Here is a 24,689-nt window from a genome sequence, read left to right on the forward strand (position 1 = left end):
TTTTGCAGGTTTTCCTACTTACAAAGCATGTAGAGGTCTGTAATTTTTATCATAGGTACACTTCAACTTTGAGAAACGGAATCTAAAACAAATCCAGAAAATCACATTGTATGATTTTTAAGTAAATAATTTGCATTTTATTGCATGACATAAGTATTTGATCACCTACCAACCAGTAAGAATTCCGGCTCTCACAGACCTGTTAGTTTTTCTTTAACAAGCCCTCCTGTTCTCCCATCATTACCTGTATTAACTGCACCTTGTTTGAACTCGTTACCTGTATAAAAGACACCTGTCCACACACTCAATCAAACAGACTCCAACCTCTCCACAATGGCCAAGACCAGAGAGCTGTGTAAGGACATCAGGGATAATTGTAGACCTGCACAAGGCTGGGATGGTCTACAAGACAATAGGCAAGCAGCTTGGTGAGAAGGCAACAACTGTTGGCGCAATTATTAGAAAATGGAAGAAGTTAAAGATGACGGTCAATCACCCTCTGTCTGGGGCTCCATGCAAGATCTCACCTCATGGGGCATCAATGATCATGAGGAAGGTGAGGGATCAGTCCAGAACTACACGGCAGGACCTGGTCAATGACCTGAAGAGAGCTGGACCACAGTCTCAAAGAAAACCATTAGTAACACACTACGCCGTCATGGATTAAAATCCACAGCGCACGCAAGGTCCCCTGCTCAAGCCAGCGCATGTCAGGCCCGTCTGAAGTTTGCCAATGACCATCTGGGATCCAGAGGAGGAATGCAGAAGGTCATGTGGTCTGATGAGACAAAAATAGAGCTTTTTGGTCTAAACTCCACTCGCCGTGTTTGGAGGAAGAAGAAGGGTGAGTACAACCCCAAGAACACCATCCCAACCGTGAAGCATGGAGGTGGAAACATCATTCTTTGGGAATGCTTTTCTGCAAAGGGGACAGGACGACTGCACCGTATTGAGGGAGGATGGATGGGGCCATATATCGCGAGATCTTGGCCAACAACCTCCTTCCCTCGTAACAGCATTGAAGATGGGTCGTGGCTGGGTCTTCCAGCATGACAACGACCCGAAACACACAGCCAGGGCAACTAAGGAGATGCTCCGTGAGAAGCATCTCAAGGTCCTGGTGTGGCCTAGCCAGTCTCCAGACCTGAACCCAATAGAAAATATTTGGAGGGAGCTGAAAGTCCGATTGCCCAGCGACAGCCCCGAAACCTGAAGGATCTGGAGAAGGTCTGTATGGAGGAGTGAGCCAAAATCCTTGCTGAGTGTGTGCAAACCTGGTCAAGAACTACAGGAAACGTATGATCTCTGTAATTGCAAACAAAGGTTTCTGTACCAAAAATTAAGTTCTGCTTTTCTGATGTATCAAATACTTATGTCATGCAATAAAATGCAAATTATTTACTTAAAAATCATACAATGTGATTTTCTGGATTTTTGTTTTAGATTCCGTCTCTCACAGTTGAAATGTACCTATGATAAAAATTACAGACCTCTACATGCTTTGTAGGTAGGAAAACCTGCAAAATCGGCAGTGTATCAAATACTTGTTCTCCCCACTGTATAAGTGTCTTATATCGGTTGAAAGCTTAAATTGTTGTTAATCTAGCTGCACTGTCTGATTTACAGTAGGTATGGCAGCGAAAACATGCCATGCGTTTGTTTGAGGACAGCGCCACACATCAAAATATTTTTCCACCGGCACAGGTTTCATAAATTCACAAATAGCGATTAAATATTCACTTACTTTTTCAAAATCTTCCTCTGATTTGTCATCCAAAGGGTCCCAGCTATAACATGTAGTGTCGTTTTGTTAGATAAAATCCTTCTTAATATCCCAAAAAGTCTGTTGAGTTAGAGCCATCGATTTGAGTAATCCACTCCTTCAACATACAGAGAAAGGAATCCGAAAATCTACCCCTAAACTTTGTTTCAACAAGTCAAAATATGTTTCTATTTACTCCTCAGATACCCTAAAATGTAATCAAACTATAATATTTCTTACGGAAAGAAGTATGTTCAATAGGGAACTGATTTTAGCAGGTGCGTCCTGTCTTCATGGCTCGCAAACACGAATGTCCAAGACTGTGTCCTTCTACTAAAACTGTTATTTCTTATTCGTTTTGGAAGTTACAAGCCTGAAACCTTGAACATAGACTGCTGACACCCTGTGGAAGCCATAGGAATTGCATCCACGGAGCAAATTTTCCATATAACCTTATACTTACCATTGTAAAAGTATGGTCTCTCTCAAAAAATAAATTCGGGTTGGTTTTTCTTTGGATTTTCTCCTACCATATCTATTGTGTTATATTCTCCTACATTATTTTAACATTTGTACAAACTTCAAAGTGTTTTCTTTCCAATGGTACCAATTATATGCATATCCAGGCTTCAGGGCTTGAGCAACAGGCAGTTTACTTTGGGCACGTCATTCAGGAGGAAATTGAGAAAAAAGGGGCCTAGTCCTAAGAAAAACAGTACATAAATGAAAAACACAGAAACTACACAAAATAATGCTATAGCTACATTTAAAGTGAAAGTGCAATATACTGTATACTCAAGGGACCAACATACAATTTATTATACAGCCTAATGGATGTTGGAATTTTGAAGAAGTCTCTTTCCCCTTGTCCGGCTGCTGCTGTGACTGAATTTTGAGTGAAGGGGATGAGTACTGTCCTGCAAAACGTTTTCAAGTTTTAGGAGGATGAGTTTTGTGTACAGGTTGGTGGCTGATATTTGATCTATACCAATTATCTTTCCTGCCGTTTTAATCAAGCGCTGAAGCTTGACTTGGTCTTGCAATCGCATGTTTCCGAACACGCATATCAGACCAAAGGATAGCACACTCTGAAGGACAGATTTATAGAACATTTGTAAGATATGGCGGTCAACATTAAAATGGTTCAGTTTGCTTAAAACAAAACTTTATTTTCAGCACTCCACCAATCAGGCATTTATGGTAGAGTGTCCAGACGGAAGCCACTCCTCAGTAAAAGGCACACAACAGCCTGCTTGGAGTTTTAGCTTAATCATTATGGGTTATTGTGTTGATTTATGAGGCGAAAAAACGATATAATACATTTTAGAATAAGGCTGTAACATAACAACATGTAGAAGTCAAGTTGTCTGAATACTTTCCGTATGCACTGTATGTTCCGTTGCCATGCTAGGTGGCAACGTTCTTATCCTTTGCTTGCTAGCTAGCCAGATAGTTACGGCTAACACAGTCACGACCTCTGCAGCCAGAATAACAGAAAGTTGCTGCATTTACGTTTGTTTAAGTTGTGTTCTATTGATATTAATTTGGATACATCCATAACAATGAGCTGACGGTGCCCAATTTTGCCTGCCATAGTGCCTTTTCATCAGGACACTCGTCGACACTGTTCATTACGAGGAGATCATATTGCATATCAAACACTAGGTTAGAAGCTGGTTAAATAGTATGTTGCTAGCAAATCTGCCAATATGACAAATTCATTCAAAAAATATCAGTTGCTGAAAACTGGTCGAAGTACAAATTTAATGTGGGAGGATTTGACAGAAACAATATGTCGCTGCTAAAACAAATCAATTGCTAGCTAGCTAGCTATGTTTTTCTTCATTGGAACTGTGTTTACGATGTACGGTCTGCATGTGTATGCGCATATTGCGTCATGATTGCAAGGTGTCCCGATATCTTTTCCAACTGTCCTGTGATCTGGTTTTAATGTCCTTTCTAGAATGCCCTTCTATCAAATCAAATCAAATGTTATTTGTCACATACACATGGTTAGCAGATGTTAATGCGAGTGTAGCGAAATGCTTGTGCTTCTAGTTCCGTCAATGCAGTAATAAGCAACGAGTAATCTAACCTAACAATTTCACAACAACTACCTTATACACACAAGTGTAAAGGAATGAAGAATATGTATATAAAAATATATGAATGAGTGATGGTACAGAATGGCATAGGCAAGATGCAGTAGATGGTATCGAGTACAGTATATACATATGAGATGAGTAATGTAGGGTATGTAAACATATAAAAGTGGCATTGTTTAAAGTGGCTAGTGATACATGTATTACATCAAGATGGCAAGATGCAGTAGACGGTATAGAGTACAGTATATACATATGAGATGAGTAATGTAGGGTATGTAAACATTATATGAAGTGGCATTGTTTAAAGTGGCTAGTGATAAAAAAATTTCATACATTTTTACATTGTTAAAGTGGCTAGAGTTGAGTCAGTATGTTGGCAGCAGCCACTCAATGTTAGTGGTGGCTGTTTAACAATCTGATGGCCTTGAGATAGAAGCTGTTTTTCAGTCTCTCGGTCCCTGCTTTGATGCACCTGTACTGACCTTGCCTTCTGGATGATAGCGGGGTAAACAGGCAGTGCCTCGGGTGGTTGTTGTCCTTGATGATCTTTATGGCCTTCTTGTGACATCGGGTGGTGTAGGTGTCCTGGAGGGCAGGTAGTTTGCCCCCGGTGATGCGTTGTGCAGACCTCACTACCCTCTGGAGAGCCTTATGGTTGTGGGCGGAGCAATTGCCGTACCAGACGGTGATACAGCCAGACAGGATGCTCTCGATTGTGCATCTGTAAAAGTTTGTGAGTGCTTTTGGTGACAAGCCGAATTTCTTCAGCCTCCTGAGGTTGAAGAGGCGCTGCTGCGCCTTCTTCACCACGCTGTCTGTGTGGGTGGACCAATTCAGTTTGTCCGTGATGTGTACACCGAGGAACTTAAAACTTGCTACCCTATCCACTACTGTCCCGTCGATGTGGATAGGGGGGTGCTCCCTCTGCTGTTTCCTGAAGTCCACCGTCATGTCCTTTGTTTTGTTGACGTTGAGTGTGAGGTTATTTTCCTGAAACGAGTTTTCAACAACAATGTGGTATAAGTAAGGGATAAACGCAACATTCTTATCCCTTGCTTGCTGCTAGCCAGCCAATTTGCTATGGCTACACAGATACTACCTCTGCAGTCAGAATAACAGCAGTTTATTCCGTTGCATTAGTTTACGTTGTTTATCCCGCTTATACCACAGTTGCCAAAGAAAACAATACTAACTTGTTTTTATATGAAACATTCATTTCTGTTGAAAACCCCAATTGTTTGCATATTCAACTTACACACAGCTCTGACACACACACTTACCCCACCAGACATGCCACCAGGGGTATTTTCACAGTACCCAAATCCAGAAAAAATGTAAGGAAGCATACAGAATTATATAAAGTCATTATTGCATGGAACTCCGTTCCATCTCATATTGCTCAAATGAACAGCAAACCTGGTTTCAAAAACAGATAAAGCAACACCTCACAGCACAATGCCTCTCCCCTATTTTACCTAGATATTTTGTTTGTATGTATTGATATTTAGGCTGTGTGCATTTTGTTAAAAAAAACATGTTTTATGTTGTTCTGTCCTTGAGCTGTTCGTGTCTATTAATGTTCTGTATTATGTCATGTTTCATCGTTTCTAGCTGCTGCTTTTGCAACAGCTAATAGGGATCCTAATAAAAATAAAAAAAATACCAAGAAGCACACATTTACCGCTAGAAATATGTTTGTCGATATTTTCATTTATATAAGCGAATTCATACTTTCTCATCATCTAGAGACGCGACTCAGTCATTCGTTCAATTAGTTTGATATTTATGGACGTGACCCAGTCGTTCGTTCTTAATGTTCCATGGCAACGTTCCTATCCCTTGCTTGCTAGCGGGCCAGCTAGCTACGGATAACACAGTTACTACCTCTGCAGCCAGAATAACAGCAAAGTAGCTGTTTTCAATTGACATTCATTTGGATACATCCATAACAATGAGCTGATGAAGCCTGATTTTGCCTGGAATAAGAAACGTTTGCCTTCTTGTCAGGACACTCGTCAACCCTGACTGTTCATTTCGAGGAGATCGCATTGCATATCAAACACGGGTCTAGAAGCTAGTTAAATCGTTTGTTGTCTTGCAAATCTGCCAATATGACAACCGAATTCAAAAATATCAGAAGCTCAAAACAGCTGGTCAAACTAGAAAAACGTGGGAGGATCTGACAGCTTTAGTGGCAGAGGGGACAGGAGAATTTTATCACTCACTGCGTTTACAATGTATCCAATTTCATTTTGTGCGGTTGTTTGTTTAGCTTTCTGTAACTTTGTAACAAGTACGGTCTGCATGTGTAGGCGCATATTATTGGCTCATGATTGCAAGGTGTCCCGAATTCTTTTTCAACTGTTCCATTATCTGGTTTTAATGTCCATTCTAGAATGCCCTTCCAGACAATCAGAAATGAGTATTCAACAATGCTGTGGTATAATGTTATAATAATCTGGCTAAACCCAAGAAGAATGTCTCCATTACTCAGAAGTGCTTTGTGGTGTCAAGAGCTGTTATGTGCTGCTCACACACACCAGGAGCTGTACAGTAGCTGTGGAGGCCGGAGACAGACAGGTGTGGTGTGCACCGATAGAGAGGACACACTGCAGTGAATATCTGAGTGACATGGTAGTCGGGCTTAAATGGCCACTCTCCCTGGTGGGCCATCTCCTTGAGGGAAAGATGCCCAACGCCACTACAGACATAACTGGAAAAAATACATATTCAAGCATTCATAGTGGAGGGGAGACTTGTAGTGTTGTTACAGTAGAGAAATGTCAGCAGTTGTATTGTTGTCATACATGTTCCAATTGTGCATGTTTGTATGTGACTGTATGTGTGTGTGTGTGTGTGTGTGCATGCATGATGGAAATGACAGAGTTCCTTCTCTGATACCGAGTGAGGGATTTGTTGTTTTTGGGGCTTGTGATTGGACATACGGGGGGGGGGTTGTCCAGGCTGTGGACCTTCAGCAGTGGGTCTTTCTGATCAGGCTAATCCCCCTACAACACACACACACCACACACACACACACACACACACACACACACACACACACACACACACACACACACACACACACACACACCACACAACACACACACACACACACACACACACACACACACACACACACACACACACACACACATTCCAGTGGGCTCATAGAGCCACAGTGGCTCTGGTTTAGTCCTAATGTCCTTAGGCTGCGGGGTGGACTGGACAGGCCTGGTGTCAGGATCCAGTGAGGTTGTGAGGTTTAGAGATATAGAGATTCTCTCAGCTCTTGCCCTGCTTTTCACAGGACGCTCCCATCAATGCAGCACAGCAACACACTCAGGTAAGTGTCTGACTCAGGTGTACTGTTTTTGATGTACTTTATTCTAGTCCGACAGATTCCCTAGTGAAGGTTCTGATGCCAGAACTTACCGTATTCTAATAACAAAGAAGTGCTTTTTATTTAATTAAAATTTTCTTCAAAGAGGGTCTGAATAGGCTTATCTCTCACCACTGATGTAGTCTCATAGAGAACAGTACAAAAATAACACATTCTCTGCGCAGAGACATGAGAGGAGAAACTGTTGTGAATTCTCACTGTGGTGCAGATTTTTATTGAATGGTATTTTGATGTAGCCTAGACCTAACTACCGCAAGAAACTGAAAATGATTTAAACAGAAGGTTCTAATTGTCTTCGATCCACTGTCTTTGCTCTGTATCCCAGAAATGTTTCTATATTCAGTTCAATTGCTGCAATTTGTATTCATTAGGAAATTATTATTTTATCTAATTTTTTCAGGAGATTCTGTTTGCTAGTTGCCTTCCTTTGAATAATTGATGTACCTTTCTACGAACATAATATTATTTAATTTAGTTTTAAAGACTGTTGTGGACACAGGAGAGAGCATGAATGATTATTATTGTGATTTAAAAAAAAGTGTAGTCCTCTCAAATGAAAAGCATACTGTTCTGACCATAACTCAATGTTAAATAATTTAGAAAAAAATATTTGATCTCAAATAGACAACAGAACATCTTTTTTTATTTTACCTTTATTTAACTAGGCAAGTCAGTTAAGAACAAATTCTTATTTACAATGATGGCCTACACCGGCGCCGCTGGGCCAATTGTGCGTCGCCTTATGGGACTCCCAATCACGGCTGGATGTGATACAGCCTGGATTCAAACCAGGGACTTATATGACCCCTCTTGCACTGAGATTCGGTGCCTTAGACCACTGCGCCACTTGGGAGCCCACCTTTTTATGTGTTTCCCTGTATGCTAAGCTAAAGAGTAAATGTGTGTGGTAAATGGTTCTGATGAAGACATAGCAGTGATGGTGTAAAGTCTAAAAAGTTCAACACACACCTATTAAGGTTGAAGTTATTTATTTCATTATTTTTTCCCCAATGCTTTTCAAGACACAGAAATGTTTTCGCATGTATCTTCCTGAGTCATGAGTCACGTAACTGGGATAGTCAATTGAAAGAAGATGCTCACCCAAGCAAGCAGTGTGTCTTTAGTATGGATATCACGAAAGAAGCACAATGAAAATTGTACTTTGACGTTAATTGGAATCTTCCACTGTCTGCATTTGTTCTAAGATAAAGGAAAAGTCATGGAAAAGACAAAGAAAAGTTTAATGATACTTTATTTGATATACATGGTAATTAAAACGTGTGAAGTGCAATTGAGACAAGTAGCTAAGAATCTAATCCTATGGCTCAGTGCTTCCACCAGCGCTCCAATTAGTTCCACAGCAATTCAGTTACAGAGAATATTTTTGCACAGTAAGATAACAGATGAAGAGAAATCCATAATTTCAGTGAGATTTCTCCAGAGTTCAGACGTAGTTCTCTTTTTATTGTTATTTTTCATTTTCATGAAGTTAAGTACAAATAGCATTCTATGTCAACCAAAGAAGAAAAACATGTTGCATTCCTGCTCAATATAGTGTGTTAATGTTTGCCTTGACTCTTATTTTGGAACAGATCAGTTAGACAGTTGGCTGTTCATTTGATGTGGTGTTTGAACAGACTCCCCACTAGTGTTAGTAATGAAAAAGAGAGGGAGAAACAAGGAGAGGGAGAGAGGGGTAGAGGGGTGGAGGGGGTGGAGAGAGAGATAGAGTCTGTAATGTAGTCTAGACCCATGACAGGTTGTCTGATTTCCCTTACTCACAACCAAGACACTACCCACAGCATAGGCAGCCAGCCTGATAGACACACACACACACACACACACACACACACACACACACACACACACACACACACACACACACACACACACCGTCTTTCCCATGCCTTGGCACTAGTTGGCAGACGTCAGGTATGCACCCCAGAGACAAAGCTTAATTACACAATGGGGTTTGGGCCACCCCATCATACCATGTCAAAACTCATAAACAAGACCAGTGAGACGGAGACAGAGAGAGAAAGCTGGGGGGAGACAGAATGTTCAATATACTAGAGAGAGAGAGACACAAAGAGAGAGAGAGAGACATAGAGAGAGAGACACACAGAGAAAGAGAGAGACACAAAGAGAGAGAGTGACATAGAGAGAGAGAGCCAGAGAGAGAGAACCACAAAGAAGATCGTGGAGGGTCTCCTTTTCTATCCCAGTGGTGGTTTTCTGTTGTTTGAGGCTTTGGCACAGGTTGTGTTGTGTTTTCTGTGTTGTGTGGTTTTCTGGTCTTATCTTCTTTTTACTGAGAACACGAGAGCAGCGCCAGTAGGCTCATGCCAGCACTGTCACGCCAAATTTTGTCAAAAACAGGAGGGAGAGATCTACTTTGTGCTTGTGCGCAGCGGCGTATGAATACATTGGTCGCAGCCTGTCGGGGGAGGGGAGGGGGGCTGCTTGCTGAGTCATCGTGGTCAGGTTGACCTGTGTAAAGTGGCCCCCCTACCCCTCCCCTTCCCGTGGCTTGACTTGTTCAGAGTAATGGTTAATCGTGGGAAGTCTGGTGTTAGGGTAAGTGTGCCTGTGTGGAGGGAGGCCTGCCTGGGGGTTGGAGGTCGGTGCCGGAGGGGGTTTTGCCGTGCCGTGGGGAGACAGGGCCAGTCAGGCAGAGAGACAGTGTGTTGTTCTTTTTCCGACGGAGGGGAAAAGCCCTGTACAAGCAGAGCAGGGAACAAGGGACGCAAATTCTCCCGGAATAAAAGCAGAGAAAAGTCCTCCTTTTGTTTTGCCTTGTGGTGTTCCTGCCACAGCTGCTGTGGGTTTTGGGAGGCTCGGTTCCCCTCCTCCAGTGTCTTTTAGCTGTCCTGTCCTGCTGTCGGGAGGCGACAGAGTGTTCCCGGTCACTCCTACCATCATGCTCATCTCCACAACACCTCATGTCCACTAACACTTCCTGTGTGGATGGGGTCAATGTGCATCTTTGTACAGGAAATGCTTTCACATTATATCCCCCCAGAGGTGCTGTTGGAGTCCAGGCTCTGTTCACCAGGCTCTAGCAGGGTATAATTGACTCTCTCCCTCAGACCCTGCAGTAGACATGACAGCCGCATGCCCCGACACACACACTTGTTTCCATTGGCTGTCAGTTGTGCTGTAATCCCTTGGAAATGAGGAAATGTTCCATATTCATGGACTCCGCAGGAGCAGGATGAAGAACTTCACATATCTGAGAAACTCAAACAGAATTTACTGCCTGGGTGCACAGACCATCCGCTTACTCTCTGCACTTTATCTCAATGGGGAAGTGCCTGTGTTGATAAACTATACTGAACAAAAATATAAACGCAACATGCAACAATTTTAACAGTTTTACTCAGTTACAGTACATATAAGGAAATCAGTCAATTGAAATACATTTATTACACCCTAATCTATCATTTCACATGACTGGGAATACAGATATGTGTCTGTTGGTCACAGATACCTTAAAAAAAAGGTAGGGGTGTGGATCAGAAAACCAGTCAGTATCTGGTGTTACCACCATTTGCCTCATGCAGTGAAACACATCTCCTAAGTATAGTTGATCAGTCTGTTGATTGTGGCCTGTAGAATGTTGTCCCACTCCTCTTTAATGGCTGTACAAAGTTGCTGGATATTGGCGGGAACTGGAACACGCTGTCGTATACGTCGATCCAGAGCATCACAACCATTTTCAATGGATGACATGTCTGGTGAGTATGCAGGCCATGGAAGAACTGGGACATTTCCAACTTCCAGGAATTGTGTACAGATCCTTGCGACATGGGGCTGTGCATTATCATGCTGAAACATGAGGGGATGTCGTTGGATGAATGGCACGACAATGGGCCTCAGGATCTCATCACGGTGTCTCCGTGCATTCAAATTGCCATCAATAAAATGCAATTATGTTCGTTGGCCGTAGCTTATGCCTGCCCCTACCTTAACCCCACTGCCACCATGGGGCACTCTGTTCACAATGTTGACATTAGCAAACCACTCGCCCACATGACGCCACACGTCTGCCATCTGCCTGGTACAGTTGAAACCGCTATTCATCTGTGAAGATCACACTTTTCCAGCGTGCCAGTGGCCACCGAAGGTGAGTGAAGACAGATCAAGACCCTGGTGAGGATGACGAGCACGCAGATGAGCTTCCCTGAGACAGCTTCTGACAGTTTTTGCAGAAATGATTTGGTTAATCAAACCCACAGTTTGATCAGCTGTCCGGGTAGCTGTTCTCAGACGATCCCGCAGGTGAAGAAGCCGGATGTGGAGGTGATGGACTGGTGTGGTTACACATGGTCTGTGGTTGTGACGCCAATTGAACGTGCTGCCAAAATCTCAAAAATTACGTTGGATGCGGCAACCGCTCTGATGGACATTCCTGCAGTCAGCATGCCAATTGTACGCTCCCTCAAAACTTGAGACATCTGTGGCATTGTGTTTTGTGAAAAACTGCACATTTTAGAGTGGCCTTGTATTGCCCCCAGCACAAGGTGCTCCTGTGTAATGATCATGCTTTTTAATCAGCTTCTTGATATGCCACACCTGTCAGGTGGAAGGATTATCTTGGCAAAATAGAAATGCTCATTAACAGGGATGTAAACAAATTTGTGCACAACATTAGAGAGAAATGTGCTTTTTTTTCATATGGAACATTTCTGGGATCTTTTATTTCAGCTCATTAAAACATGGGACCAACACTTTACATTAAGTTTATGTTTATATCTTTGTTCAATGTATATCAAATATTTGCATTTGAGTGTGTGTTAGTTTGCATGGTTGAGATCGCATGCACATGTTTGATAGTCATTTCCAACACTCTGTTTTTTTTTAACCTTTATTTAACTAGGCAAGTCAGTTAAGAACAAATTCTTATTTACAATGATGGCCTACTGGGAAAAGTGGGTCAACTGCCTTGTTCAGAACAACAGATTTCTACCTTGTCAGCTCTGGGATTCAATCCAGCAACCTTTTGGTTACAGAGCTGACAAGGTAAAAATCTGTCGTTCTGCCCCTGAACAAGGCAATTAAACCAATGTTCCTAGGCCGTCATTGAAAATAATAATTTGTTCTTAACTGACTTGCCTAGTTAAATAAAAGTAAAATTTAAAATGTAAAATTACTGGCCCAACGCTCTAACCACTAGGCTACCTGCTGCCCGTTTCAAGACCTCAAATTATGCATCTTAAATAGGCCTAGTCGATATCAGATAGGAAACCTGTGGCTTGTATCTATGCACTTCAAATTCTGCAAGAGCTAACTACCTGGTTCTTGAAGAGAATTGGTCTGTGTAAGACCATTCTGATGAATAGTTGTTGTTGTTTGGTAGAGAAAGGCCTCTTATCTTCCCAGGTAATGGGTTGGGCCGACCTGGCTCTGACTCAGACTGGGGCTTAGCTGGGTACTAGCTGCCTGCATGCCTCCAGATGTGCCGCCTGTGATTCTCTGGTCTCCCTCTCTCAAGTTAAGAGTCCTGTTGTCTGAGTTTGAGTAACCAGCTGACTGAGCATATTCTCTTCTCTCCGCAGGCACAGAAATCGTGGATCGAGAGAGCCTTCAACAAGAGAGAATGTGTTCATATCATAGTGAGTGCCAAAGACCCCCATAGGTAAGTGAAAAGTCTTAAAATACAACTTTGTTGTTCAATGTGAATGGGAAATTCATATTTTTGCTGTCTTACACTATATATACAAAAGTATGTGGTAACCCCTTCAAATTAGTGTATACGGCTATTTCAGCCACTCCCGTTGCTGATGTATATAAAATCGAGCACACAGCCATGCAATCTCCATAGAAAGATATTGGCAGTAGAGTGGCCTTACTGAAGAGCTCAGTGACATTCAACGTGGCACCGTCATAGGACGCCACTTTCCAACAAGTCAGTTCGTCAAATTTTCGTCAAACTGTAAGTGCTGTTATTGTGAACTAGAAACGTCTAGGAGCAGCAATGGCTCAGCCAGAAGTGGTAGGCCACACAAGCTCACAGAACGGGACCGCCGAGTGATGAAGCGCATAGTGCTTAAAAATCATCTGTCCTTTGTTGCAACACTACCGAGTTCCAAACTGCCCCTGGAAGCAATGTCAGCACAAGACCTGTTCGTCGGGAGCATCATGAAATTGGTTTCCATTGCCGAGCAGCCGCTCAAGAACCTAAGATAACCTTGCACAATGCCAAGCGTCGGCTGGAGTGGTGTAAAGCTCATCACCAATGGACTCTGGAGCAGTGGAAATCCGTTTTCTGGTGTGATGAATCACGCTTCACCATCTGGCAGTCCGACAGACAAATCGGGGTTTGGCAGATGCCAGGAGAACGCTACCTGCCCCAATGCATAATGCCAACTGTAAAGTTTGGTGGAGTAGTAATAATGGTCTGAGGCAGTTTTTCATGGTTCGGGCTAGGCCCTCTAGTTCCAGTGAACGGAAATCATAACGCTACAGCATACATCGACATTCTAGACGATTCTGTGCTTCCATCTTTGTGGCAACAGTTTGAGGAATGCCTTTTCCTGTTTCAGCATGACAATGCCCCCGTGCACAAAGCAAGGTCCATGCAGAAATAGTTTGTCGAGATCGGTGTGAAAAAACTTAACTGGCCTGCACAGAGCCCTGACCTCAACCCTTTGGGATGAATTGGAAAGCCGACTGCGAGCCAGGCCATATGGCAAACATCTGTGCCCGACCACACTAATACTCTTGTGGCTGAATGGAAACAAGTCCCTGCAGAAATGTTCCAACATCTAGTGGAAAGCATTCCCAGAAGAGTGGAGGCTGTTATAGTAAGCAAAGGAGGGACTAACTCCATATTAACGCCCATGACTTTGGAATGAGATGTTCGACGAGCAGGTGTCCACATACTTTTCGTCATGTATTGTATGTTAGTCCCAATCTCCCGGACACCACACAAGGCATAGTGGAAGCAGCATACAAAGCAACTGTGTTCAAAATTAGCAGCAATGTTAAATATTTCTTAGCCAAATCAACTCAAAGATTTTGTTTGAAGTAACTTAAAGATGATTTTCCCCCAAACAATGTACATTACACGGTTGCCCCCAGCTCCCCAATTGATTTGTAGCTAGAGGTGGCTAAAGTTAGCTGTTTAAAGAAATCTGAACTGTGGATTACAGTCTCTCCTGGCCTATAGAATACTGCCAGGGTAAGGAACCATATAACTGTAATGTCTAAAACACCAAACTTTCTAAACTTCACCACACATACAGTATAAATGAGACTGAGCTTGCCTGAGTCTGATTCACATTTTATTTTACATTTATTTTAGCAAGTGAGCCCTGCAGATGTTCATTCTCTAAAAAAAGGAGGTATCTCTAAAGGACATTAAATATATGAATATTTAATGAATCTGCCATATGTTCTGCATAAGTGAACATTCAGAACAAGCATAACAGACACACAATAAAATGCTGTGAATCACCAAAATCACTCCATTTCTAGGGAGCTACATCACACTGACATAAAGCATGCTATTGGCAGAATGTAATACCTGTCACAGACATATTTCTGCATTAAAGAAACCAAGAATGATGCTTTCAAAAATGACATGTAATGAAGCAGTGAACACAGAATAAGTAAAGCTCTGGAGGAAAAATAAGGGTGCTCCAGGATCAAATAGTTACTCATCTGTAAAAACTGGGTCGACGACATGCAAGTGAAGAGAAATTTGTTTTTTCTTTGATCTCAGGCCGGTGTTTACATCATCTCAGAACAAAGGTTCCAGTTGTCTGCCCTCAGGGACTCCTGTCTGGACCTGTCACATTTCAACTCCATTATGTCCAATGTATGTGACTATTGACTACTAGTATGTCTAATGGCTATGATATTATGAGCGTAATTCTAGCACATTTACAGAGGCTTTATCAGAGATTTGTACAAAGCAGAGAGAGTGGGCTGCATGGGGTTTGTGTGAACAGCCTTTGAAATCCATTCTCTCACAGTAGATGAAAGGGAACCTGCCCGACATGTCACTTCCTCCTTCCCAGCTCTAGTGCACATCTGGGGTCTGATCAGAAGGATGCAACGTTCAGAATGTTTCACCTCACCCCTGACTACCTGTCCCCTCTCTTGCGCCTCCCCAGGTGCTGCTGTGGCCGTCTAATTGGTCAGCACGTTGGCCTGCCCCCCGGCATCTCCTCCAGTCAGAATGACAAGACGGAGCGTCTGGCTAAGAATGACAGCCTATCAGAGAAATGGTCAATCAGCAAACACACCCAGCTCAGCCCCACCGACGCCTTCGGAACCATTGAGTTCCAGGGAGGGGGCCACTCCAACAAAGCCATGGTGACCACTTTATACCTACGGTTGAATGATATAACACATAAAGGGTGGATAGACAGATAAGGACATATTTATATTACCATATAGATAGGGCCTATCCACATTACTGCAGACAAAGATATTGATGAGAGTAAACAATTGTTATTCCACTGAGCTCATATGTATGCAATTAAATGCATTGAACAGCTTTACTGTACTTAGCCTTTCACAAAATATCTCTCATTGTAATCTATATTCTACGTTGATGTTATAGCAAACAAATGACAGCTATTGGTTGTTTGTATGTTCCTTTGCAGTATGTGCGTGTGTCCTACGACACCAAGCCAGACCTCCTGCTGCACCTGATGACCAAGGAGTGGCAGCTGGACCTTCCCAAGCTGCTCATCTCGGTGCATGGGGGCCTGCAGAACTTTGAGCTGCAGCCCAAACTCAAACAGGTCTTTGGCAAGGGCCTCATCAAGGCTGCAATGACAACCGGAGCCTGGATCTTCACCGGCGGGGTCAACACAGGTGGGCTGGGTGGGTGGAGGCATGAAAAAGGCCCACTTAGAGGGCTAATAACAACCACGTGCTGTGACGTTGTTACCCATTAACCCTACGCTTCTGTTTATCGCTGCTCTTGTGTTGTGGGTGTGAAAAATCAATACAAGTGTTAGTAAAAAAAAAAATTGTTAAATGCTCACCCTAACCTTGACCCTAGCCACAACATTACATTTGGGTTTAATCTGGTTGGCGGGTGGTAACCTCGAAGGGTTAGGTAACTGTATAGATGTAGGTCATAAACAGAAAGAGAAGAGAGAAACAGGGGGGCAGAGGTTAGATATAAAGGAAGTAAAAGAACGGGGGGAAGACAGATGGAGAGAAACAGAAGAGACTGAGGAAAGAAAAAGAGTTGGGGAGATGGTAGGGTGAATAATTGACGGAGAGGAGGATTTCGTGGACAAAAGGAAGTGGACAGTGTGTGTCAGGTAGAGGGATGAAATGAGATTCCCTCAGGTGTGACTGGGGGGAGATGGAGAGAGATTGAGAGAGGGTGGTGGGGCTGACATATACCTTTCTGTCGCTCTGTCTCTGGGTGCGGTGTAAATGTTTTTATGTTTTCGAAGTCTGTGTATTTATCTAAAATTACTCTATGTATCAATCCTGACAGAATGGCCCTCTTTCTTAATCTCTTTTTCAAACACACAACTCTCACTCACATGCATAATCTATTCTCTCTCTCGTCTCACACCCATACACACGCACACTCACACACTTTCTCTCTCTCTTTCTCTGTCTCTCTCACACACACACACACACACATCACAAACATACACTCAGGGGTGATCCGGCATGTGGGTGATGCGCTGAAGGACCATGCCTCTAAATCCCGGGGGAAGATCTGCACTATCGGCATTGCCCCCTGGGGCATTGTGGAGAACCAGGAGGACCTGGTGGGAAAAGACGTAAGTTACAGTGTGTGTGGGCGCGTGTGTGTGTTTGTGAGTCAATTCAAATGTATTTGTCACATGCTTCGTAAACAACAGTGACATGCTTACTTACGGGCCCTTCCCAACAATGCAGAGAGAAATATATAACACGAGGAATAAATATACAATGAGTAACAATAACTTGGCTATATACACTTTTAGAAAAAAGTGTTCCAAAAGGGTTCTTCGGCTGTCCCCATAGGAGAACCCTTTTTGGTTCCAGGTAAAAATACATTTTGTTTCCAGGTGGAACCCTCTGTGGAAAGGGTTCTACACGGAACCCAAAGTGGTTCTACTTGGAACCAAAAGAGTTCTACCAGGAACCAAAAAGGGTTCTTCAAAGGGTTCTCCTATGGGTACAGACGAAAAACCCTTTTAGGTTCTATATAGATAGTACCTTTTTTTCTAAAAGTGTACGCATGGTACCAGTACCGAGTCGATGTGCAGGAGTACGGGGTAATTGAGGTTGATATGTACATATAGGTAGGGGTAAAGTGACTAGGCAACAGGATAGATAGTAAATAGTAGCAGCAGACTTGGTGCATCAGTACTGCTTGCCGTTCGGTAGCAGGGAGAACAGTCCATGACTTCGGTGGCTGGAGTCTTTGACAATCTTTAGGGCCTTCCTCTGACACCGCCTGGTATAGAGGTCCTGGATGGCAGGGAGCTCCGCCCCAGTGATGTACTAGGCTGTAAGCACTACCCTCTGTAGCGCCTTGCGGTTGGATGCCAAGCAGTTGCCATACCAAGCGGTGATGCAGATTTTTGAGGATCTGAGGGCCCATGCCAAATCTTTTCAGCCTCTTGGGCTGCCTCATCGTTGTCGGTGATCAGGCCAGCCACTGTGGTGTCGTCAGCAAACTTAATGATGGTGTTGGAGTCGTGCGCGGCCACGACTCCAACACTAGTTTATTATATTCAACTGCTGTAAACAAAATATGTTGATGAAAACTTTGTTGTGGTCCAACAGGTGGTCCGACCATACCAGACCATGTCCAACCCACTGAGCAAGCTGACCGTGCTCAACAGCCTGCACTCCCACTTCATCCTGGCCGATAATGGGACCACAGGGAAGTACGGTGCTGAGGTCAAACTCCGCAGACAGCTGGAGAAACACATCTCCCTGCAGAAGATCAACACACGTAAGTGGTGCCCGCCACTGTCAATCACACCAAAAGCCAATGACTGGCTGTGAAAAGAAAGGGAAATACCTGCAGTGCACACTGTTCAAATGACAACCTCCCAACATTGCTGTATTTACTTCTGGGAGAGTGACTAATTAAATATTGTGCAGGTATTTCCCTTCACATCCCTTAAGTCATATACCGGCTGGATGTTGGTCACTGCTAAGAACCAATGACTGTCCAATCCTAGACCTCCGTTGCTCTTACAGTGAAATTTGGTCATAGATCTCTAGTGAGATCATGGCATCATGATGAACATAACATTATTTAATGGCCCAATGTAATAGCTAGATTGCAAATGAAGTCAAAACATACTGCGGGTTCACTCTGAATATTTACACTTTGTCTGAGGTGTCCAGTGAGCAAGCTGTTCCTTATTGTCATTGTGTATTGACACAAAACCGCACCTGTAAACATGCTGAGTGAACCAACAGTGCCTTTATCTCCAACTGATTGAATTGGGCCCCCTAAGTACTACCATTTTATCAGGTAGGCTAATTGAGTTCACATTTCTGTTTTAACAGAGACAACCTGGCCAATATTCCATGTTCATGGTAGGTAGGCTGTCAGATTTAGCCCAAGGTGATTCTCCTCAAAAGGCTTTGAAACTGTCTCTGAGGTTTTTCCCTCAACCAAGTATTTAACCACCTGACACAGCTCATCGTCGCCTCAACTGAAGCCAGTAATCCTCCCCTTCCACTTCCTCGTGTGTGTGTATGTGTGTACGTGTGTGTGTGTGTGTGTTTAAGAGAGAAATAGGTCTGAAAGGTTTTTTACTGATGCAGAGCTTGTGCATGTAATCAACACAGCCACTGCTGGCGATGAGAGCACAATGAATGATTTCAGATGCTCAGAACAGATGCCAAACCCTCCCCTAACCCGGACGATGCTGGGGCAATTGTGCGCTGCCCCATGGGTCTCCCGGTCGCGGCCGGCTGCGACAGAGCCTGGACTCGAACCCAGAATCTCTAGTGGCACAGCTAGTACTGCGATGCAGTGCATTTGACCACTGCGCCACATGGGAGGCCCTATTCAAGTTTTTAACCTTTATTTAACTAGGCAATTAAGAACAAATTCTTATTTACAATGACGGCCTAAAAGTATTCTATTCTTATGAATAAACTGAAGCAAGAATTTATAGGCAATATTTCCCATTTTGCACAGTATACCTTATGGAAATAGGACTGCTATATCTCATTTTATGATTGCTTCATCCCCTTTTTTCATGTCATTTCTGGCCACAACAGGGAATTGGTGCCCAGTAGGCCTATCCTGTTTGAGTAAACTGATACAATGGCTGCCTTTTCTAATAATGTTGCACTAACGCTCAGGGCCTGTTTCCCGAAAGTTTCTGAAGGCTAAGTTCATCATGGATCTAACGTTTTTTGGAAACGGGCCCTTTCTGTTTGTACTGTCAGTCATCCAAACTCCTTCATGCCCTCACCTTGCCTAATGACTCCATACATTCCCCTGTGTATAGCTTCACATACCATGTCCTGTTACACTACAAACACTTATGCAATGTGATACTGTATTATTGGTATACACATAAAGGTCCAAATGTTTCATATGTATATAAAAATACAACCCATTTTTGAAAATTTTGTGAGCATTCAACCCTGACCTTTTGACTGCATCAGGGTTGTACTTTTTAAATATCTATTAGATACTGTAGAGTTTATATAGCCCCTGTTTTTACCATCCAGTCAAACAGACAAAGCCATAACCCTAGCCCAGAGGCTGAGATGACACTCACAAATGGCAACTGTGAAGTCAACAGGAAGCAGGAAGAGATGTGCCTTCTTTGTCCAACCTGTCATGTGACCTATGAGCTTCCCTTTGTCATCCTATGCCTGGGCTCATATAAAGGGGGCTGGGGAGGCAAAGGGACGCCCAGTCGTCATAACAGCATCTCAACCGACCATATATAGCGTAATTAACAACATCCTAACACACAGACCATCCTCAACCAACTCACCATCCCCAAATCAAGCAGTATACTGTCCACAAACCATTCCAAACCAGAACAGTAACCATCACTACATTAACAGCATCCAAACTGACCATTCTTAAAATAAACCTTGATTTCTGTCTTTTTCACCCTCATTTAAAGCCTGGATGCATTTAATTATTTAAGTTGTTAGAAAAGCTTACTGCTGGTTTGTTGAGTGACACTGATGGTGTAGTGCTCAAATCAAATCAAATCATATTTGTCACATGCGCCGTAGACCTTACAGTGAAATGCCCTTAACCAACAATGCCATTTTAAGAAAATAGAGTTAAGAAAATATTTACTAAATAAAGTAAAGTAAAAAAACAAAAAAAACAATAACGAGGCTAACCACCAGGGTAGTGGTGCGCGGGTCAGCTGTTTGTTCACCCGCACCCACCCGCAATTGCTAATAACCCATCCGCAACCGCCCGACTGTATGTGATAAAGTGAATATCTGAGGCCTGCACACAGCCCTAACCTGCAAATATAGAACATGCTCTTTAGGCTACAGTCAAAGACTGCAGAACAACATTTTTGATCGGTTGTACAGAATTTGTTTTTGCCTGATTTTAGATATGTTTCTGCTTATAATTTCCAACATTTTGGTAGGCTATTTGTTAGTCAGCTTGTTTATAATTAGATACATGTAGTTTCTCTTTTGTCATTATATGTTGACCTAGAAGACGAAATAAACTCTTGCTCAACAGAATAATGTAATAGATGATAGAATGAATGCTTCAATCTAGTTGACATCGGTAAAGTTTCTCTGTCATCTTTCGCGGAGCAAAGACGTTTAGGGACTGGAGAGAAAATACAATAAAGCAAAAATGCCCAAATTACATCAGTTTGACCAGTTGTAAGGAAATAGAAAGTAGTGAAAATGACCCAATGTGTTTCTGACAAGGTTTCAGTTCGGCTTCGATGCATATTTTATGTGGTTGAAAAACGATCAGCTTTTATGATGCTTTTATGATGAAGAAAGCACCTCTGCAGATGGTATCTAGCTGAGCATTGCATTCTCTCAAGATGCAGAAAGAAATAAAACATTTTTCTCTACTTCTGTTCCCAAGTCCAAATTTTGCCTACATTTGGCGTATCATTTTACTGCAACAAATGCTTAATTGTACAGGAATTATTATTAAGGCTTTGGCCTTAACTTTTTTCTAGGCGTGAAGATATTTCAAGAAGTCCAGGCGATAATAGACTACACTGATAAAACTCCAGCTTGGTTCCCAAGTTTGTAAACTGTACCAAGCTATCTCTGATATAGTGTCACCATAATATTTGAATTGAGAAAGTGTAATCATAATCATTGAGATAGTTTAGCGATCTCAGTAGAAGACGTCCTAACAGAAATACAATGGTGCATTGGATCAGTCTAAAACTTTGCACATACACTGCTGCCATCTAGGGGCCAAAATCTAAATTGCACCTGGGCTGGAATAATACATGATGGTCTTTCTCTTGTATTTCAAAGATGATGGTACAAAAAAACTACAAAAAAATGTTTAGTTTTTTCTTTGTATTTTCTTTTACCAGATCTAATGTGTTATATTCTCCTGCATTCATTTCATATTTCCACAAACTTCAAAGTGTTTCCTTTCAAATGGTATCAAGAATATGCATGTCCTTGCTTCAATGCCTGAGCTACAGGCAGTTAGATTTGGGTATGTCATTTTAGGTGAAAATTGAAAAAAAGGAGCGGATCCTTAAGAGGTTTTTAAGCAAACCGGACGGAACGATTTTCTTGTTGTTTTAAGTTACTGATAGCCAGGGGCACAGTCCAACACTCAAAATTGAGTAAAAAGGAGTAAATGTACATGGTTTTGTTTAGGAATGTAGTGAAGTAAAAGTAATAGTTGTCAAAAATATAAATAGTAAAGTAAAGTACAAATACCCCAAAAAACGACTTAAGTAGTACTTTAAAGTATTTTTTACTTAAGTACTTTATGCCACTGCACAAAACGTATAAACAAAAGGATTCACTGTGGAAGTTGATACATGTAGTCCCTTCATATACTGTATAGGCTATGCGCAGCACTTCATTCAATTTATCGAATCAGTTATTGTTTTCTTGCTCAAACCGCGAGCAACACCTGTCAAACTCAGACGTTTCTCTCAAAACACAGGGATGTCGATTCGTATGGGACTAGGGTTATCAGAGGATTTATTCTGGTTAGTCAATGTCCAGATTTCAGTTTCCATTTAACTCATCTAAACAGTAGGCTACACAGTTCCCTTGACATGCCATAGGCCTATTTGAAGTCCCTTCTTGTGACTGTCAAATTTGTATAGCACCTCACAATCATCACACATAACATAACACACACTGCTATCATCCTCTTTTACCACCACTTTTATGGCCCTCCCTTCTCTTTATTTTCAACTCTAGTTTCAGCAGCTTTTTGAATAAACTTCGACAATGTTCTTTTTGCCTCTGTGGATTGATACGTTTTTCTGCCATTCCCAAAAGCATGATTAGTTGATTGGCTGTGTATGCTATCTGGCGTGCATACCTTAAAGCCCTAAAGTTTAGGCTTATGGAGTTATATCAGCCTAAAATAATGAATGAAAAACCTCAATTTAAACTACAGAAATTGCACAATAATTATACATTTATGTTTTTTAAGGTATTATTTTTTCTTTATTCAACCCGCCCGCCATCCACCTGCCCTTCAGCCACACAATATTTAATGACCCTAAACCTGTCTGCTATGAATCAACCTGCGCATCACTATAGCAGGGTCATATTTATTAGGGCACAATGTAGCAAAACATATTGCAACAGAAAACAAAAATGAGCCTTTCTTATGGGACAAGCTCCAATGGTACCTCCACGTTTCAGACAGTTTGCTTCCATTTTGTGCCCAATGAATACCACCCAGGGTTCTGGAAATTGACCATTTCTTTATTTGATTATCTGTCCATATCAATAAAGATGCACATATTACTGAACAAAAATATAAATGCAACATATGAAGTGTTGGTACCATGTTTCATGAGCTGAATTTAAAAAATCCCAGAACTTTTCCATACTCACAAAAAGTTTATTTCTTTAAAATGTTCTGCACAAATTTGTTTACATCCCTTTTATTGAGCATTTCTCCTTTGCCAAGATAGTCCTTCCACCTGACAGGTGTGGCATGTCAAGAAGCTGATTAAACATAATTATCATTACACAGGTGCACCTTGTGCTGGGGACAATTAAAGGCCACTCTAAAATGTGCAGTTTTGTCACACAACACAATGCCACGGATGTCTCAAGTTTTCATGGAGCATGCAATTGGCATGCTGACTGCAGGAATGTCCACCAGAGCTGTTACCAGATAATTTAATGTTAATTTCTCTACCATAAGTCGCCTCCAATGTCGTTTTAGAGAATTTGGCAGTACATCCAACTGGCCTCATAACCGCAGACTACAAGTAATCACGCCAGCCCAGGACCTCCACATCCAGCTTCTTCACCTGTGGGATCATCTGAAACCAGCCACCCGGACAGCTGATGAAACTGAAGAGTATTTCCATCTGTAATAAAGTCCCTTTGTGGGGGGAAACTAATTCTGATTCGTTTTCTAATTCTGATGCCCTCCCAGGCCCACCAATGGTTGCGCTCCTGCCCAGTCATGTGAAATCCAAAGATTAGGGCCTAATTCATTTATTTCAATTCACTGATTTCCTTATATGCACTGAACCTCAGTAAAATCGTTGAAATTGTTCCATGTTGCGTTTATATTTTTGTTCAATATAAATGTCCCTCTCAGTAGGGTCCTCTGGGATGCGTCATGCCCTGAGGTTTCTCACAAAAATAGAGGATAATGAAATAAGAGGAAAAATCATTTAGTTTGAATGGCCGAATATTGGAATGAAAGTGATACTTAGAAAAATCTGCCCCCAAGGTCCCATTGTACTGTATGTGCAAACCTGTGGTTGGTTACACAATACCTGTCAGAAACATTACTTCAAGACTAGTTCAATCAATATATATTGTCCTGGATATTAGTCATTTTTTACATTGTGTTTTGCGGACACAAGCATGAAACTATGTTAGGTCAGATCTAATGAATAAAATATTCTCCTAACATTTCTCCTGTAGCTAAAACTAAAAAATTCATTTTTCAGTGAGTACTCCCTCCCACTCCATATTACATGCGGCTGTGTTGCCTCGTGTGCTATTGTGACTGAGGATCGAGGTGACAGCTCGGCTCCAGCTGAGGGTAACAGAATAAATGGATAAAGACAGGGCTTTGGGTGAAGTGCTGTTTATGGTGGCTGTGGCCAACACAGTCACATGCCAGGTTAGATACATTCCTGTCTCCTCCTGGCACGGTCCGGCAGCAGCTGGAGATATGCCCGAGCAGCTTCCTTCAAAACTGTATCCTCCCATCTCAGCCATTGTCCTTCCCTTCTTCCTCTTGTCCTCGGTCTTTGGTCTTTCTCAGTGATAAAGTATGGAT

General features: G+C 42.3%; 1 protein-coding gene across 1 annotated transcript in view; it reads left to right on the forward strand.

Moving 5' to 3' along the window:
• The first annotated feature begins 1,024 nt into the window (after positions 1-1,024).
• LOC111973982 (transient receptor potential cation channel subfamily M member 3-like) overlaps positions 1,025-24,689 on the forward strand; it is a 34,176-nt gene continuing 10,511 nt past the window's right edge. Inside the window, exons 1-7 of the mRNA XM_070446871.1 lie at positions 1,025-1,120; positions 7,178-7,213; positions 12,829-12,908; positions 15,391-15,592; positions 15,886-16,099; positions 16,910-17,034; positions 18,029-18,200. Coding sequence (XP_070302972.1) covers positions 1,025-1,120; positions 7,178-7,213; positions 12,829-12,908; positions 15,391-15,592; positions 15,886-16,099; positions 16,910-17,034; positions 18,029-18,200 — 925 coding nt within the window. The remainder of the gene's footprint in view (positions 1,121-7,177; positions 7,214-12,828; positions 12,909-15,390; positions 15,593-15,885; positions 16,100-16,909; positions 17,035-18,028; positions 18,201-24,689) is intronic.

Source organism: Salvelinus sp. IW2-2015, linkage group LG15, assembly GCF_002910315.2.
Source record: "Salvelinus sp. IW2-2015 linkage group LG15, ASM291031v2, whole genome shotgun sequence".
NCBI lineage: Eukaryota > Metazoa > Chordata > Actinopteri > Salmoniformes > Salmonidae > Salvelinus > Salvelinus sp. IW2-2015.